Below are 14,875 nucleotides of genomic sequence, written 5' to 3'. Positions count from 1 at the left end.
CCAGACACTTGCAACACACACACACACTCAATCTGAGTTCCAGCCACGCGGAAGCAGGCGGCTCTCACGTGACGCGCTGGGCTCACACGTGAAACTTGTTAGCACAGCACACAGCCTACCTCCTCCCCCAGGCTTGCTGGGTCCTCCCGGCGACAGCGGGCCATTGCCGAAGCTGGTAAGGCTCTCTCTTCTTCCAGAAGGTCGAATGTTTCCATAGTAACGGTTGACCAGAATTTGTCTGAGCGCCTCACCCTTGATTCAAACAGGATAATGAAATCAGGTTCTGAATTTAAAACACGACGAAACCACTAATACTGAACAAACGAAACCCAGGGATACTCAGGTACAAGTGGGTTCCATTTTGTTCAGTGCTCAGTGAAGAAAAAGATTTAAAAAAAAAAAGGATTCTGAAACTCTGAAGTCAACTTTGAAGGGTTTTTGTTTGTTTGTTTAATGGTGGCAATCTAGAATACTCACTATCTGAAGGAGTAATTCTGAACAGCAATGAATACCAAAACCAAAAAGCTCTTTGGGCTAAGCTGATAGACTCTGGACCATCTGAGTAATTCACAGACCTGCTTCCACTCAACAGTTTGAAAACTCCAAGCACAGGGGTTTATTCTCAAGGTCCCAAGAAAATATTAATATACCAGCGTAGAGAGCCTAAGTGGGCATAATGATACAAAAAGTCAAAAATTACGCCTTTTTTTTCCAAAGGTGCCCTATCCGTGAGCCAATGGTAAAATAATGCTCCAGAAAATAAATCAGTGGCAGATATCAAATATGTTCATCAAAAGTAACAATCACAGATAAATTATATTATGCCTGGAATTTGCTCTTCAAATGCTATGGCTGAAAGAGTGGGCAGCACCCACAAGGCAGAAAGGGCATGAGATCAGAGTGGGTGACGTTGCGTTGAACAGGGTTTCTAATTCCTTTTGTACATATGTCAACTTTGTAATAATGAAAAAAATTAAAACCTATAAACACAAAAGGAATTATGGACAGAGGATGCAGTACCCCTTTCTTACCATTCTAGCCAAGAAAATAAAGCAATGTGTTTGCTGTTTACAAGGATGTATTGGCAAGCTAGCACACAGAAACATGATTTATTCCTCTATCACATTTCCAGCAGGCTCCCAAAGGATTCACAGACCCCTCTCTAATCTGTGCATTTCTAAAAGTACAGGCTTGATGAATTTCCCCTGGAACTTCTGCTATTTGTTTGTTCTAGGGACAAAGGCATGGAGTTCCTTTGTGAATGGTGGGGAGAAGGGAAGTGAGAAGTCTAGCAGACAGAGGTGTTGAAATCTAGCAGGTCTCCAAAATAGACACTCAAGAGTTCTTCTGAAGAGACCGCAACTGTAACCTGACTCGGTAGAACTTAAGTGATTTGTTCATAAGCTCTCAGAATAAATAGGTTTGGAGATGTGAGTGAGGTGCTTGCAAAACAAGCTGGGAGGGGGACCGAGGGAGGGGGGAGGGAGGTCCTGAGAGAGGGAGGGATGAAGGGAGGGAACTGGGAGAGAAAGGCAAAGGCCAGAAAACCCTGCAATCCTGTTGTCAACTGTCAAAATCATCGAAGTTCCAGGGTGACACTGCCAGGTTTATCTCCTTCATTCATTCATGATGCTAACCAAAGGATGCCCAGGGACAAAAACAGAACAAGGTAAACAGGTGAGAAGAGAAGGCAATGAAGGCTTTTAAATAAATGTGCAGAAAATGAAGAAGAAAACAAAAGAGATCCATTTCCCCTTCTCCATTCCACCCACACTTGACTCCCATCATGGTCAGCAGAGGACGCCATCATCAGCTCATGAAACCCATTTCCCACTTCGCCCAACCAGGAATTTGACATAGCAAGGAAGAAGTTACCTGTAATGTTTTAAGTGTTGTTGTTGTTGTAAATTGTTTGTTGGGGGGGGGGGGGAAGGTTTCAGTAGATTGGTTCATGGCTTAGAGAACCCCATGACAGTATAGACAGCGTTTGACCAGATAGACACATTCCCAGTGTCCGAAGCAGTCCCTGGAACACTGGAGTCTTAGATGGCTGACTTTATTAAAGAAACACAGTTTTTAAAGGTGCAGTTAAGAAGAACAAATGAGAACAAAATGGGCTATTGTCTTGGTTCTGAATACCATAGACTAAAGGTGATTTCCCTCGTCAACTATCATGCTGCCTCTATTTGATTTGGTTTGAGTAAGAATGTAGACAAGAGAGGTGGTCTGGAGCCAATGCTACTAAACCTGGTACTGGGTGTGGTTTGCATGAGAGGCAGAAGGCCTGGATAAATCCTGGGATCTATGTATGGCAAAGTAGGTACCCCAGGCCAACATCAAGGCTGAAGACCACAGGGCTACTCAGACAAATCAAAGGAGTCTATTGGGGACCAGACAACAAGCACATACACTTCCTGGGCAAAACCAGCACGTTTTCACCTCTTGCTGGTGGTTGTTCTTTCTCCTTCTAGTGGTTCTGAAAGTAAATAGCAAGACCCGCCCCTCCCCCCACCCCAGTTTCTCAGTCTGCCATCAGCAGCCAGGAGGTAAAGAAAGCAACACTTGGACCCACCCACCCCAGACAGGAAGTCCACATTCATGCAGCCTGAGTGCCAAGCTGAAGACACAGGAAAGAGCAAATCACCATTCTGCCTCTCCTTCAACTAGGGGAAACACACACACACTCTCTCTCTATCTCTGTCTCTCTCTCTCTCAAAACCAGCAGTTACTATGGCAACAGGTGCATCAAAATGGTACATTTTCCCCCGTAAGAGAATATCATGAAATGCGCTCATTATGGAAGACAAACTTTTCTTCTCTCTTAATAAATGAGGCTTGGGGCACATATTTTATCTCACCTGCTCTGCTACCCTCCAAATAATTTTTAGATTGGAAAAAAAAAAACCCTAGCAAGTGGAATTTGTTTGGGGTTTTATTTTTGAAGACTCAAGATCAAGAATTTTAGGTGGATAGTGACAGGAAGAGGAAATGAATAGGCATTATTGAGAAGTTATATAAATCCCTAGTATAAAAACTCATGTTCAAGGAAAATTCTGGGTGTTTTTTTAAAAGTACTTGTTTAAGAAAAATTAAAATCCGCAGAGAAAAGCCTTCCTAATCATCTTGACATGAATTACTCAACACTAAGCTGTTCACAGTGCACCAGGCTAGGAAATCTGACTGCAGAGAAAGGGAAAGAAAAAACTTCCTAAATAACATCATTTCTCAGCTTTTGGATTTGGCTGGACATGTGTTTTGTTTTTCTTTTTCTTTTTTAAAGCCACCCACCTCTGCCCCTCCCCCAAGCAGTTTACGCTTTACAATATGTAAACAAATATGTAAGACACCTCTGCTAAGAAATTCAAAACACGTTGTCACCTAAGACTGAGAAAAAGGAAAAGTCAAAGTTTCATTATTAATAGATGTCACATTCAGATAGTGACAACTGGTAGCTGAACCATAGGGACCAGAGAAAGTGAGCTCCCACCTTGCTTCCTGGCTAAAGATTTCCATTGGTACCAATTCAACTCTCTAAACTCTGGGCTCAGAAGAGAACTGGGGTGGGGGTGGGGGTGGGAATGCAGGCAAGTTGAGCAAGGTACTAAAGAGGTAATGTAGTCAATAGTACTCAAAGGAGGGAGGGAAGCGATCTTTTGTTTTCCCCAGCTTTGAGCCACATACAGATCATGTGCTTTTAGGCAAGATCTGGCTCAGGGGGTGAGTCTCTCCTGAGTCAGCACTGAAATAGCACCTGAACTTTCAATACCTTCCTTTTCCTGCTCCCTTGGCCTTCAAAAACCACCTGAGCATTTCAAACTGCCAGCTGACTACTAATTAGATTCCAGCTACCATGCTTAGTGCTTTGTATACATCAGTCAGTGTGACTGTCCTAAACGATGGAGACAGCAGGAGAAACTGAGGTACAGAGAGGTGAAATGACTTACCCCAATCACACGGCTTACAATCTGGCAAAAAAGAGACTTGTACCTACTTCTAACTCCAAAGACTCTTCGGTACTGGATTCTCGCGAGCTTGGGGGCATGAGGGATGGCTGAATGCCTTTGCCAGCTACTGCTAAGATGCAGGCTAAGTCTGGAGAGAGGCAGGCAAGGAGGGAGGGAGGGGGTGCACATGAATGCAAGGTGCCCTTGGTCAAGGCGCTGTGTGAGAGATACTGAGGCACTATGCTCTGAATTCTGCCCAAGGGCAAGCCTCCCTAGTCACAGTCTGAGAAGTCAAAGTTTATTCCTCCACCAAAGCAAGAGAACAGGAAAAAAAGAAAATCTGCTCTCTGACAGGACTGGGTTGAGGCTGAGACAGGTGAGTGGAGTCCGGGCACTGGGCTGGCGCACACGCTCCAGGACCCCCATGACCACGCTCCACTAGGGCAGCCTTCACAGTTACTGTGCACCTGCTCACCCGGCGAATTCGGGAAAGACAGGGACGAAGGCCACGTCACCTGAGTGAGGTGAGCACGAATAAAAATGGATCTCTGAACACGTGGGAAACCTCGCTGGGCAGGCAGTAAGCTCTCGGGGAGCCACGATATCTGGTTATCTTCCCAACAAAATGGGTAACATAAAGATCAGTGCTGGCCGGCACAGGCATGGAGATGTCTCTATCTATCTATCTATCTATCTATCTATCTATCTATCTATCTATCCATCTATCTACATAGAGAGAAGCTTCCAGAAATAGTCTGGCAAGGCATAATCGGCACCATAATGAAGAGTCTACCCTTTGACTTAGAACTTGCTTCCCCTTCTAGGATTCTACTCAAGGATGCCCATATTTGTTCATTTCCTTGCCAAAGGAAAATATTACAAACCCCTTGTTAATTTGAGGAACTCTGAACAGCTGGTGACTTAAAAACAAAACAAAACACAGAATGACTGAATGACAAGAGGGTGTGGAAGTTGTACACTTACACCAACCCCCCCGGCAGCATGTGCTTCTGGGACATGTGCTCCCACGGGTTTCAAATGAGAAAGTAGTTGAAGGAAATGTGAACAAGTTAGCAGCTTTTATAGCTGGTCATGTCACTCTGAACTGCTTCCGTTATATTTTTGTATTTATCTACAGTGATCATCAGTAATTACAAAGCAGAACGTTTTTAGACTTGACCTGAGAAGAAGGCTACGGTGGGTAGCAGGGAACAAGGAAAGCTTACTTGGCCATCGTCTGGCACCTGGGTAGGCACAGTGCTCTCATCAGGGAGGTCCTATGTAGAACTGCCAGCTCCTTTCGTTTAAATAAGAGGCTGTGGTGGGTCCTGAGCAAACTAAGGTTTGAACACAACCAAAGCTGTCTTTGAATCACAGCATCGGGTGAGAGCAGACTATATGGTTGATGGGTCATTAGTTCCCAACACACAAGACTCACAACTACGTACCCTTTTATGGTCTTCCAGTTGCCTCAGGGGTGGACTTGGTTCAAGCTCCTGCTAAGCATGCAGAAATTCCATTTTAAGTATGACACACACTAAGGAGACACTACCCGTCTTCAGCATCAGTCACAAACAAAACACATTGCAAGCTCATGGACAGCCAGGGTTACACAAGAGAACAGCTTGTTCCCCATACAGGGATGTTCAGTTACTGTAGACCCCGCTTAACAAGTTCATTGTTCCAAACCCCCAACACCTCACTGCATTGTTTAAAGTGTAAGGTAGAGGACTTCTGGGCCAACACAAGGTTTTGTTTTTTCTAAAGGTTATGAACGGAAATTCATCTTACCCCTCAGGGGATTGTAAAAGGCAAGATTCGCCTGGGCAGTCTCTTTTAGTTCATACATGCATTATTACATAGCGCATGCGGAAGAACATGGACGCACGTGGTTTGGAGATGACAAATACACGGGACCAACAGCTTTCCCCAACCCACTAGTGGATAAGTATTGTAATCAAAGCCAGTGGTGCAGGGCTCTGATTAGAATATGCCAGACTGATCATTGGAAAACACCCACACTGCAGCTTAGCGATTCCATCATTTATGTTGCATTCTTAAAATCTCCAACAGACTGCTTCCACATCAAGTACATTTCATTCTAGCTAAAATTCCGGTGCTTCCCCCCCGCGCCCCCCCCCCCAGTCCTAGGGCTTGAACTCAGGGCCTGGGCACTGCTGTCCTGAGCTTCTTTTTGCTCAAGGCTAGTGCTCTACCATTTGAGCCACAGCACCACTTACGTTTTTTTTCTACTTAAGTAGTACTAAAGCACTTTACCACTCAGCCACATTCTCAGCCCCTATGATTTTTTTTTTTTAAGAACAGCTTTGGTGAGTAAATTTTGACACCCAGAAATATGCTCTCCTTCCCCCTCCCACCATGAAAGCTTCTCTCTGCTCTACCACACTTGCATCGATTCTAGTTCCTCACCTGCAAGCAGAATCAGTGGCAGGAAGGGAAACACAGAAAAAAACTTGTAAAACTAAAACTTTCCTAGTGGTTCCGACCCAAAACTGTAAGTGAATATCCAGAATTTCAAAACAGCCTCATTTTGCATAGGATCCAGCGTCAAATTCTGTACAACAACGAAAAGGTCTGGGCCATTCCAGAATTTCTCAATGGAGCATTTCAAGCCTGGAGACAGTTCTCAGTGAAGAACTGGGACACGCCCTCTCAGATAGAAGACACGTGGCTTAGCTCTGTATAGCAATGATCAGTTCCCAGCCTACTAGAGACCGCCCTCCCAAGGCTACCCCTGGGACACGCATCTCATCACAGGACGCAACCAGAACGAGCAAGGAGCACCCATATTTGCTGGCTGGACAAATATAGGTGAGCGACACACCTCGGTGGAGTTCTCAGATTCCGGAGTTTGTGGCAGCTAGGTGGGAGTAAAACAAAGCATGTTAGTTATGGCATTTGCATTTTCGTGGGTCACAGAGAAGTCTAGAACAACACTCAAGGACAGAACACTCAAGGGAAGGGCAAACACGAGGCGATGTCACTGGAAGAGCCCCTGCACGTGGGTGTCCTACAGGACTATTGAGAGAAGGAAAGCGATGCTCTGAGGGCCGATGGAGGCTCAGGGAGGGGAGATGACGCATGGCCACATGTGGGGAAAGTCCCATCTCGTCACTCACTTGGGAGGAGGGACTCCTGTCATCTGGTTTTCCACCACGTGCTCCTGCATCAGGGTCTCTGGGAGAAGGGAGGTTGGTGCCGGGGTATAGAGCACTTGGTGGTGGTTTTGTCCCATCCTTAGATTTCTCTTGTAGGTTTCTCTGGCTGGGCTCCCTCCCCTCACTCCTGCGGGCGCCTTGTAGACATTCCCTTTCATCCCCTCCCCATTCATTTCACAACTCCCAGCCCACAGAGGAGAGATGAAGGGCAGGCAACTCTGAAGGTGGGAACCATGGCTCAAAGGTGTGGCTAGAAAAAAGGTCACTGCTCCATGTGAAGAGTGCCACGGCTCTGTCCAAAGGACACGTGCTTGGAGCAGATGTAAACGCCAAGATCGTGCCCGTGCCACCGTGGGCCTGAGTCACGCACACACGGCATGGCTAACTGGTCCAAGGTGCAGTCTGGGACTGTGGAACGCAGCCAAGACAGCTGCTGTCACTGGGTGACCTTGGCCTCTGAGACAGCTCCGGCAACTGCTTTGGTGGTTTGATTCACATGATGGAGAAAAAAAAAATCCTCTCAATATAAGGTTGTTAACTGTGCACACAATCTTATTTGTTGTATAACCTTTTTGTTTCTATTTTCCAGTAGGTAATAAAAACAGATGGGAAATGCATAAGTGTGTGTGTGTGTGTGTGTGTGTGTGCATGCATATATGTGTGTGTGCACGCAAGAGAGAGAGAGAAAGAGAAAGGGAGAGAGAGAGAGAAAGAGAGAGAGAATATACAGACACTGGGGCTTGAACCCAGGGCCGGGGCACAATCCCTCAGCTTTTTCCATTCAAGCCTGGTGACCTACCACGCCCTACCTTGAGCCCTACCTTCAGTGTGGTTAATTGAAGATAAGAATCTCATGGACTTTCCTGCTTCTAACCTTGATCCTGAGATCTCAGCCTCATGAGTAGCTAGGATTACACGATTGAAGGCATTTTTAACCCTGCCTTTATCGTCTATATGCTTTATGCTAAAAAAAATTAAATCTGTACACATTTTTGCTTTCTGCTCTAAGTGCAAAAAGAACAAGAAAGAGAAAACAGAACTAAAACAACTGCTTGTGTGTTTAGAGCAGCCGCAGATAGAGAGAAGATGATCTGCTATCTTTTGCCCTGGTTACATGCCCATTTGAACAGCCTTTAGGTTCATCCTCTGACTAGAATGGAGGGATGACAGGAAAGGGTTTCCTGCAGGACCCCAAGCAGCTACCCATTTATTCCTTGGACAATCCAAGCCAAAGCTTGAGAAAATAAACAAGATGTAAGCAGAACTGGTGTATCCCTTTTGTTTTAATTTTCTGCTTCCCTTTGATTCTCTTTGTCCAGGGTAGCATTCTGAATTCTTGTACACTGGTCAAAGGTTGTATATACCTTATTTAGTATTCTGAGTAGGGCTTGCTGAGATTTTTACAATTATACCAAACACTCTTCCTCCCTAAATGACTGCTGTGCTTGTCTGAGCATTAGTTTGATTTTTTTAAAGGAAAACAACATTAGAACTAATTAGCTACATGTTCCTCCTCTTCTCGAAAAATCTCCTGAAGCTGTGTGATCACAGAGGCTGCTCTGCACTCTCAGGGAACACTGTCTAGCAGAAGAACAATAATTTAATGCTTCCATTTGTGGAACAGAGTGGAAAAGCCAAGAGTACCAGTGCGTGCCAGGTGACCGGGTTGGCGTCACGTGACCCTGGGTCTCGGAGAGACCCAGTGGCTCCCACCTCCTCACCTGTTCAAGGAAGACTAGACCATGGACTTTCTGGGATTTCTTCCAGCTAAAATACCAAACAGCACTTGGTATATTTTCAGGAAATTTCATTTCAAAAAATGTAGGAGACAAGTTCTCCAAATAATCCAACCTATTAGAGCATAAAATACTGCCAGGCATGGAAAAGACCAAACCAGACCTGGTTTGTAATGTGGTAAAGTAAGCAAGAGCCTCCACCAGCACTTCCTCCTCTGAGGATTAAAGCCCTAGTTACTTGAGGAGAAGGTGGTATTACGACAGTAAGCTACAATTTTGATAACTATAAGCATATTAATAAACCATGCCTGTTCAAAGAAGATAATTACCATATAATTATATGTAATTATATTTTATAATATATAATATTTAAAAAGCAATGTTTAATACACGAATTGCATTATCTTGGCACAAGTTTATCATTAATTTTTTTTTCTTTCTCTTTTTTGACATGGAAGGTGAAGGTTTCTATGAACTCGTGGAGAATGTGTGGGGACTGTGGGCATGTGTGTGATGTCACAGGTCTTCTATTCTGCCTCCCTAGTACCAGGGTCAGTTACTACCCTCTGGTGTGAACCCCTCTAATTTAGGCCAAGTCTCCCAAACCAACAGGTGATTAACAAGAGCGGATGCTAGCTTTGAGTTGGAAAGCTTCTGCATATTTAGTTGTTGTTTTTTTTTAATCTTAAATCTTTCTGTATTTTCAAGTAAGTTAAGCAAAAAGAAAAAAAAGAAGCCAGCTGTGATGGCACACTGCTGTAATCCAAGTACCCAGGAGGGAGAGATTATGAGGATCTTGGTTCAAGATCAGCTCTGGCAAAAAATTTTGAAAGGCTCTTAACTGATAAAAGGCTGAATGCAGTGCAATCACCTGCCATTTCAACAGGAAGCAAAAATATGAGGATGAGAGTTCAGGCTGCCCAGGGCATCAACATAAGATCTTATCTTAAAATATCTAGAGCAAAAATAGCTGAGGGGCTGGGGATATAGCCTAGTGGCAAGAGTGCCTGCCTCGGATACACGAGGCCCTAGGTTCGATTCCCCAGCACCACATATATAGAAAACGGCCAGAAGCGGCGCTGTGGCTCAAGTGGTGGAGTGCTAGCCTTGAGCGGGAAGAAGCCAGGGACAGTGCTCAGGCCGGGAGTCCAAGGACCAGGACTGGCCAAAAACAAAAAAATAGCTGAGGGTATGGCTCAAGTGGTAGAGCACTGGCCTAGCAAGCCAGAGACCCTGAGCTTGACCCCAGTATCCCCCCCACATACACACAGAAGAAGGAGGAAAAGGAAGAGGAAGAGGAGAAAGAGTAGTAGGGGAACAAGGAGGGGGAGGAGGAAAAGGAGGTGAAAGAGAAGGAAGGAAGGAAGGAAGAAGGGAAGGAAGGAAGGAAAGATGGAAGGAAAGGGGAGGAAGGAAAAGAAGGAAGGAAAAGAAAGGAAGGGTGGACCAGGAAAAGAAAAGGAACTCAGTAGACAATTCAAGCCGCATCGGCAGTCACGAGTCCTAAGCGGGCCTCCCAGATGAGGACCCGTAACCAGGGCATCCTCGCTATGGTACTTGAGTGAGTAACCTGATCTGTGATATGAGATGATCATGTAATTGCTTTCAATCCATAATGTGCCTAACATTTTATCAAGGGATGTACTTCTGCTATCAATGAAGAAAATTATACTTTGTAATGTCTGAATGAAAATAATCCCACAGACTTCCTAGCAAGACTATTTCTGGGGCTTACAACACGTAGTCCTCCCACACCTGTCCATCTCTCCATCCATCCATTACGTGTCTACTAAAGGCCAGTGCAGATCACAGGCCGTAAACACTTTCTCCTGCCTCAACAGAACTCCCTCTTCTCCCTGGACCACCCAGATGCCAGGGGAACACAAATCTAGAAATGTGACTGTAGCCTAGATCCAGATATGAGCACATCAAAGGGAACTTAGCATTTCCAACCCCCTAAGTTTCCTTTCCAGCCCTTAGTTTCTTTTTACCCACTTGCAGCCTCCAAGGAGGGAAACAAAAACAGCACTGAATGAGCTTGCAAGTAGGTTTGCTGGGCCCGGCCCTGCCCTTCACCAGCCTTTGAAAACCCTTCATTAAGTGAGCAGAAAGCTTTAAAGAAAATTGAACCCAAAATAGAAGCTATCTAGCATTTAGGGGAACAATTTCAAATCTTCACAACTACTAACATCATTTTTAAATGCTATTTGTTTTAAGAAACAAAAATAAAGAAACAGTACCCTGTTCCCAACAATGTCGTTTTACCTATATCTTAGAGATGTTCATCAACACTGAATAACATCATTTGTTGTTTAAAAATTGCGATTGGACCTGAATGAATTATACAACTCTGGTTGCCATGGAGTAATCTCAAACCAGCAGAGAAGCAGCCCGGGCAGCCGCCGCAGTGGCCGCTCTGTGTGCCCGGAGCTGAGCCCCCTCTGCGGATGCCAGAGCCGAACAGTAAACAGCCTGCTGCACTTATTGGCAATTACTGGTGAAGGTCACACATCAGCAGTGAGCCTAAATTCCAGGAAAAAAGGCAGCTCTTATGTAACTGCCACCCGAATGCTGGCAGATGCCCAACTCTGCAGTTCGCAGCCATGTAGAAAAGTAGGACACCTCTTCCCAGAGTTGGGCGTCATGAGAACGCCCCCTGGAGGTGAAATGGCGCAGTTCTGCTGCATCTCTCCAGCGCGCTTTCTTCCATCTTTCAATTTTACCAAGTTCCCTGTCAGTGGCATCTTTCATTTGCAAAAAAAAAAAAAAAAAAAAAAAAAAAAAAAAAAAAAAAAAAGCCCCACAAAAAACCCTGGAGGTGGGAAAAGTTGAGAACCCAATAAGAGCAAGCTGTAGTCACCATAGAGAATGACAAGTCTGTCTAGCTTTCTTTTCCTTTCATTCTGCACTACAGGAAGGCAAAGTTGTAGTTGTGACCAGAGACTCTCAGTGAGAACAATTCAATGACCAGTCCATCTCACATGAGTAGAAATGAACACAAGCGCTAAGCTATGGCCCTCCCTGCCTGAACATTGCGGGCCTTCCCAAGGACAGAGGACCACAGGGGGCCACGATCAGATGGCTACCCACCTCAGCCTGAGGCCTGAGCACTCTCTCCCTGTGATTGGCCTGGCCCTTCCAAGTCTGAAAAGGAGACTCGGGCCATCACCTCTGGCTACTCGCCCCTTCTTACCTGACCCTACGGCTTAGGAAGGAATACCCAGGTAGCGTGATCCATGGTTTGATGAGTTTCTTCTAACCTTTCTTACAATGGGCAGCTGACGCATTCATTTGTATTACTGTCTATCTCTCCAACACAGCTGTAAGATCCAGCACTCGGTAGTGGGGATACCAAGGTATTCCAATCCCCTAGCACTGTACCAAGCACTGAAAAACCAGCCACAGAAACCAACAACTTTAACATTAGCTGTCTAATGGAAAAGGGGGGGGGGCAGGCAATGAGGAGGGTTTCAGGGTGATGGAAGCACCCTATATCTTGATTTGGATGATGGCTCATCAAGCTGTAAACTTGATGAATCAGAGGTAAAGGGCCACCAATGTCAAAAGTCTCCTTTCCCTGCCCGGTGTCCCTATCTGCCCCTCACACCTCCAGTGGAAAAGAGCAAGTGGGGGAGGGGGGGAGAGAAGGAGGGAAGGAGAGAGCATGCAGACTCTGCCTCTTTACCTGCCAGGAAACAAAACAAAAACAAAACACCATCTACTTCCTGGAGTCAAATAAGATGCTGCTTGAGGAGGCAGCTGCGAAGAGCCCCATACCATGCACGTTTCCTGCCCCTGTCCTCGCTTCAACCTTTTGCTCAGGGATACAGGAGGCGCCATGCTGTGCTTTCTTCCAAGTCATTCAAGGAAGGCTCAGCCCGTCTCCATCATCAAAGGGCAGTGGCCCTTCCTCAAACACGGGGAGCTGGGGTGCACACCACATTTAGGACAGTGTGAGGGGCCCACCCTGATCTCAGCCAACATGAGCTCTCATTAAACCTCTGCAGGAGGGCTGGGATGTAGCTCAGTGGCAAAGCGCTTCCCTAGCAAGTGCAATGTCCTGGGTTCGATCCCCAGTACCAAAAAAGAAAAGACACACACACACACAAAAATAAATAAACCTCTGCAGGACTGCAGCTGTAAGCTAGCTGTAGGCTCCCATACTGACTGAACACTTGGTAGGGGGCTGTGATAGTTTCCAGAACAGCATCGATGATAAAGGCCCATCAGTCATCTCTACCCAGAGGAGGTCCAGTGGCCTGAGGGACTGGGGACAGGGTGTTGCTGTCCCAGGGTTCTGAGGGTTGCCAAGGGAAACCACACAGAGGGGATCCACAGTTGCTTCCTCAGGGATTTTTCAAAGAATCCAAGTGCCTGCCAGAACATTCTTCTTTTATAAACAGACAGTATTCGATTTCCTAGAGTATAATTATAAACACACCTGCTCCAACTGTGGAATCTTTCCATAAGCAAGCAATAATTCCCAGCCAGGAGAGAGTTGTATCCTGAGCAAGCAGACACATCAACTGATTACTATGGTGCACAAACAGTGTATTAATAACACTGCAGGTTCGGTTAGGAAAAGCTCTTCTTCCCTGACTTGATTTGTACTTAAGCAAATAGAAACTCAGCTTCAGGAGTTAAACCAGTGAGGCATTCCCAATGGTAAGCGCAAAGGAGAAAACCTTTGAAGAGTTGTCAGCATACACAGGACATTTTTCTGGCATACAAATTATTCCAAGTGGGAACGCTAAACAGAACACAGCAGAAGTCACTGTAGTTAAAGCAGTTAATTAAGCTGCTTACTCCATGCCCCTTCTTTTCATCTCCGGAAGGCTTCCTTACCTGTTTGTGCCTGGTTAACACAAGGACAACTCTGACCTAATGGAATTTTCTGGGTTAGAACCACCTGTTAGGAGCTGAGCTGCCTTGGTGCTCACACTAATGTGACCGCTAACTTACAGTGTATGGGCTGTGACTAGCCATTCTCCCTCTTTTTCTAAGCTCTATTCCTGTGGCAAGTGAACTAAATTCATAACCATGGTGATGCTTTCAGTTTTAAAGCCCGTTTGATTCCAAGTCTCCTTAGGTAGATTTGAACCATTTATAATTATCTTTTAAATGATGTATATTATGGATTTCACAGCAGATGACATTTCTGTCCTATCCAAGACAAGTTATTCATTGGTCTGCCAAGAGGAGGAGTAGACTTCTAAAGTAGACCAGAAAAATAATTCTACAAAGTCATATAAAATTCTATTCCAGTATGCTCCATTTGCCAATCAATCCAACCTTCTGAACTATATACACTCATTTCTTAATTATTTTCTACTTCCATGTGCCAACTATGCATCTCAGCCTAAACACATGGCAAGGAATTTCTTTTAAATCCCCCCCCCCAATGAAAATATATAAGAGGCCTTCAAATCCCAGACAAAATGGCCACACCCTTGCCAGACTCCAGGGTCAGTGTGGGTAAATACAACCAATCAGTGCGGAAGCCACTGGATGACATCTCAATTTCTAGATCCACAGGTGGTTCTTCTAGAACGGAAGCATCTCAACTGGCCCTTTAGAATCTACACTGCCTTTTGAAAATGTTTCCATGACCCTTCCTACTCAATACTGTTCAACATATAGACCGGGAAATGAAATGCGTTTTGTTGCTGTTGTTTTTGTTTGTTACTGTTTTGTTGTTGTTTTTTCTTTTACCACTTTCCCAAACTCTGCCGATGCAATCACCTCCCTTTGGGTCAGATGCTTTCCATATGGATAGAAAAGCTCTTTACATTCACATCCAAACTAGGCTTCAGCGACAACCAGTGACCAGCACTGATTCGGCTGAGATTCTAGCTAGGGAATTCTTCTCTAGATGAAGGGATCTCTGAGGACAAATGGCAGCGTACTCATGGGAGACGCTAACACGGAGGACAGACCGCACTCACTCCCAGAAGACACGCTACAAGGTCACACGCTAGACAGTGTAGAGAGCAGACGACATAGCACGGGGCCGGGG

At 45.3% G+C, this 14,875-nt stretch overlaps 1 protein-coding gene across 14 annotated transcripts in view; it reads right to left on the bottom strand.

The window, feature by feature from the left end:
• Positions 1 to 14,875, bottom strand: part of Itpr1 (inositol 1,4,5-trisphosphate receptor type 1) — a 292,664-nt gene that overhangs the window by 97,551 nt on the left and 180,238 nt on the right. For 5 of the 14 annotated variants that reach the window (XM_048356179.1, XM_048356178.1, XM_048356181.1 and 2 more), the window contains 3 exons: positions 6,790 to 6,825; positions 5,393 to 5,443; positions 120 to 252 (listed from right to left, as the gene is read on the bottom strand). The exons of 1 other annotated variant lie outside the window; for it this stretch is intronic. In XM_048356179.1, coding sequence (XP_048212136.1) covers positions 120 to 252; positions 5,393 to 5,443; positions 6,790 to 6,825 — 220 coding nt within the window. The remainder of the gene's footprint in view (positions 1 to 119; positions 253 to 5,392; positions 5,444 to 6,789; positions 6,826 to 14,875) is intronic. 8 more of the 14 variants (XM_048356180.1, XM_048356188.1, XM_048356190.1 and 5 more) reach the window with 3 other exon arrangements.

Source organism: Perognathus longimembris, chromosome 10 (assembly GCF_023159225.1).
Source record: "Perognathus longimembris pacificus isolate PPM17 chromosome 10, ASM2315922v1, whole genome shotgun sequence".
NCBI lineage: Eukaryota > Metazoa > Chordata > Mammalia > Rodentia > Heteromyidae > Perognathus > Perognathus longimembris.
Note: the sequence above shows the minus strand (reverse complement) of the source record. Positions and strands in the feature narration are given on the sequence as shown.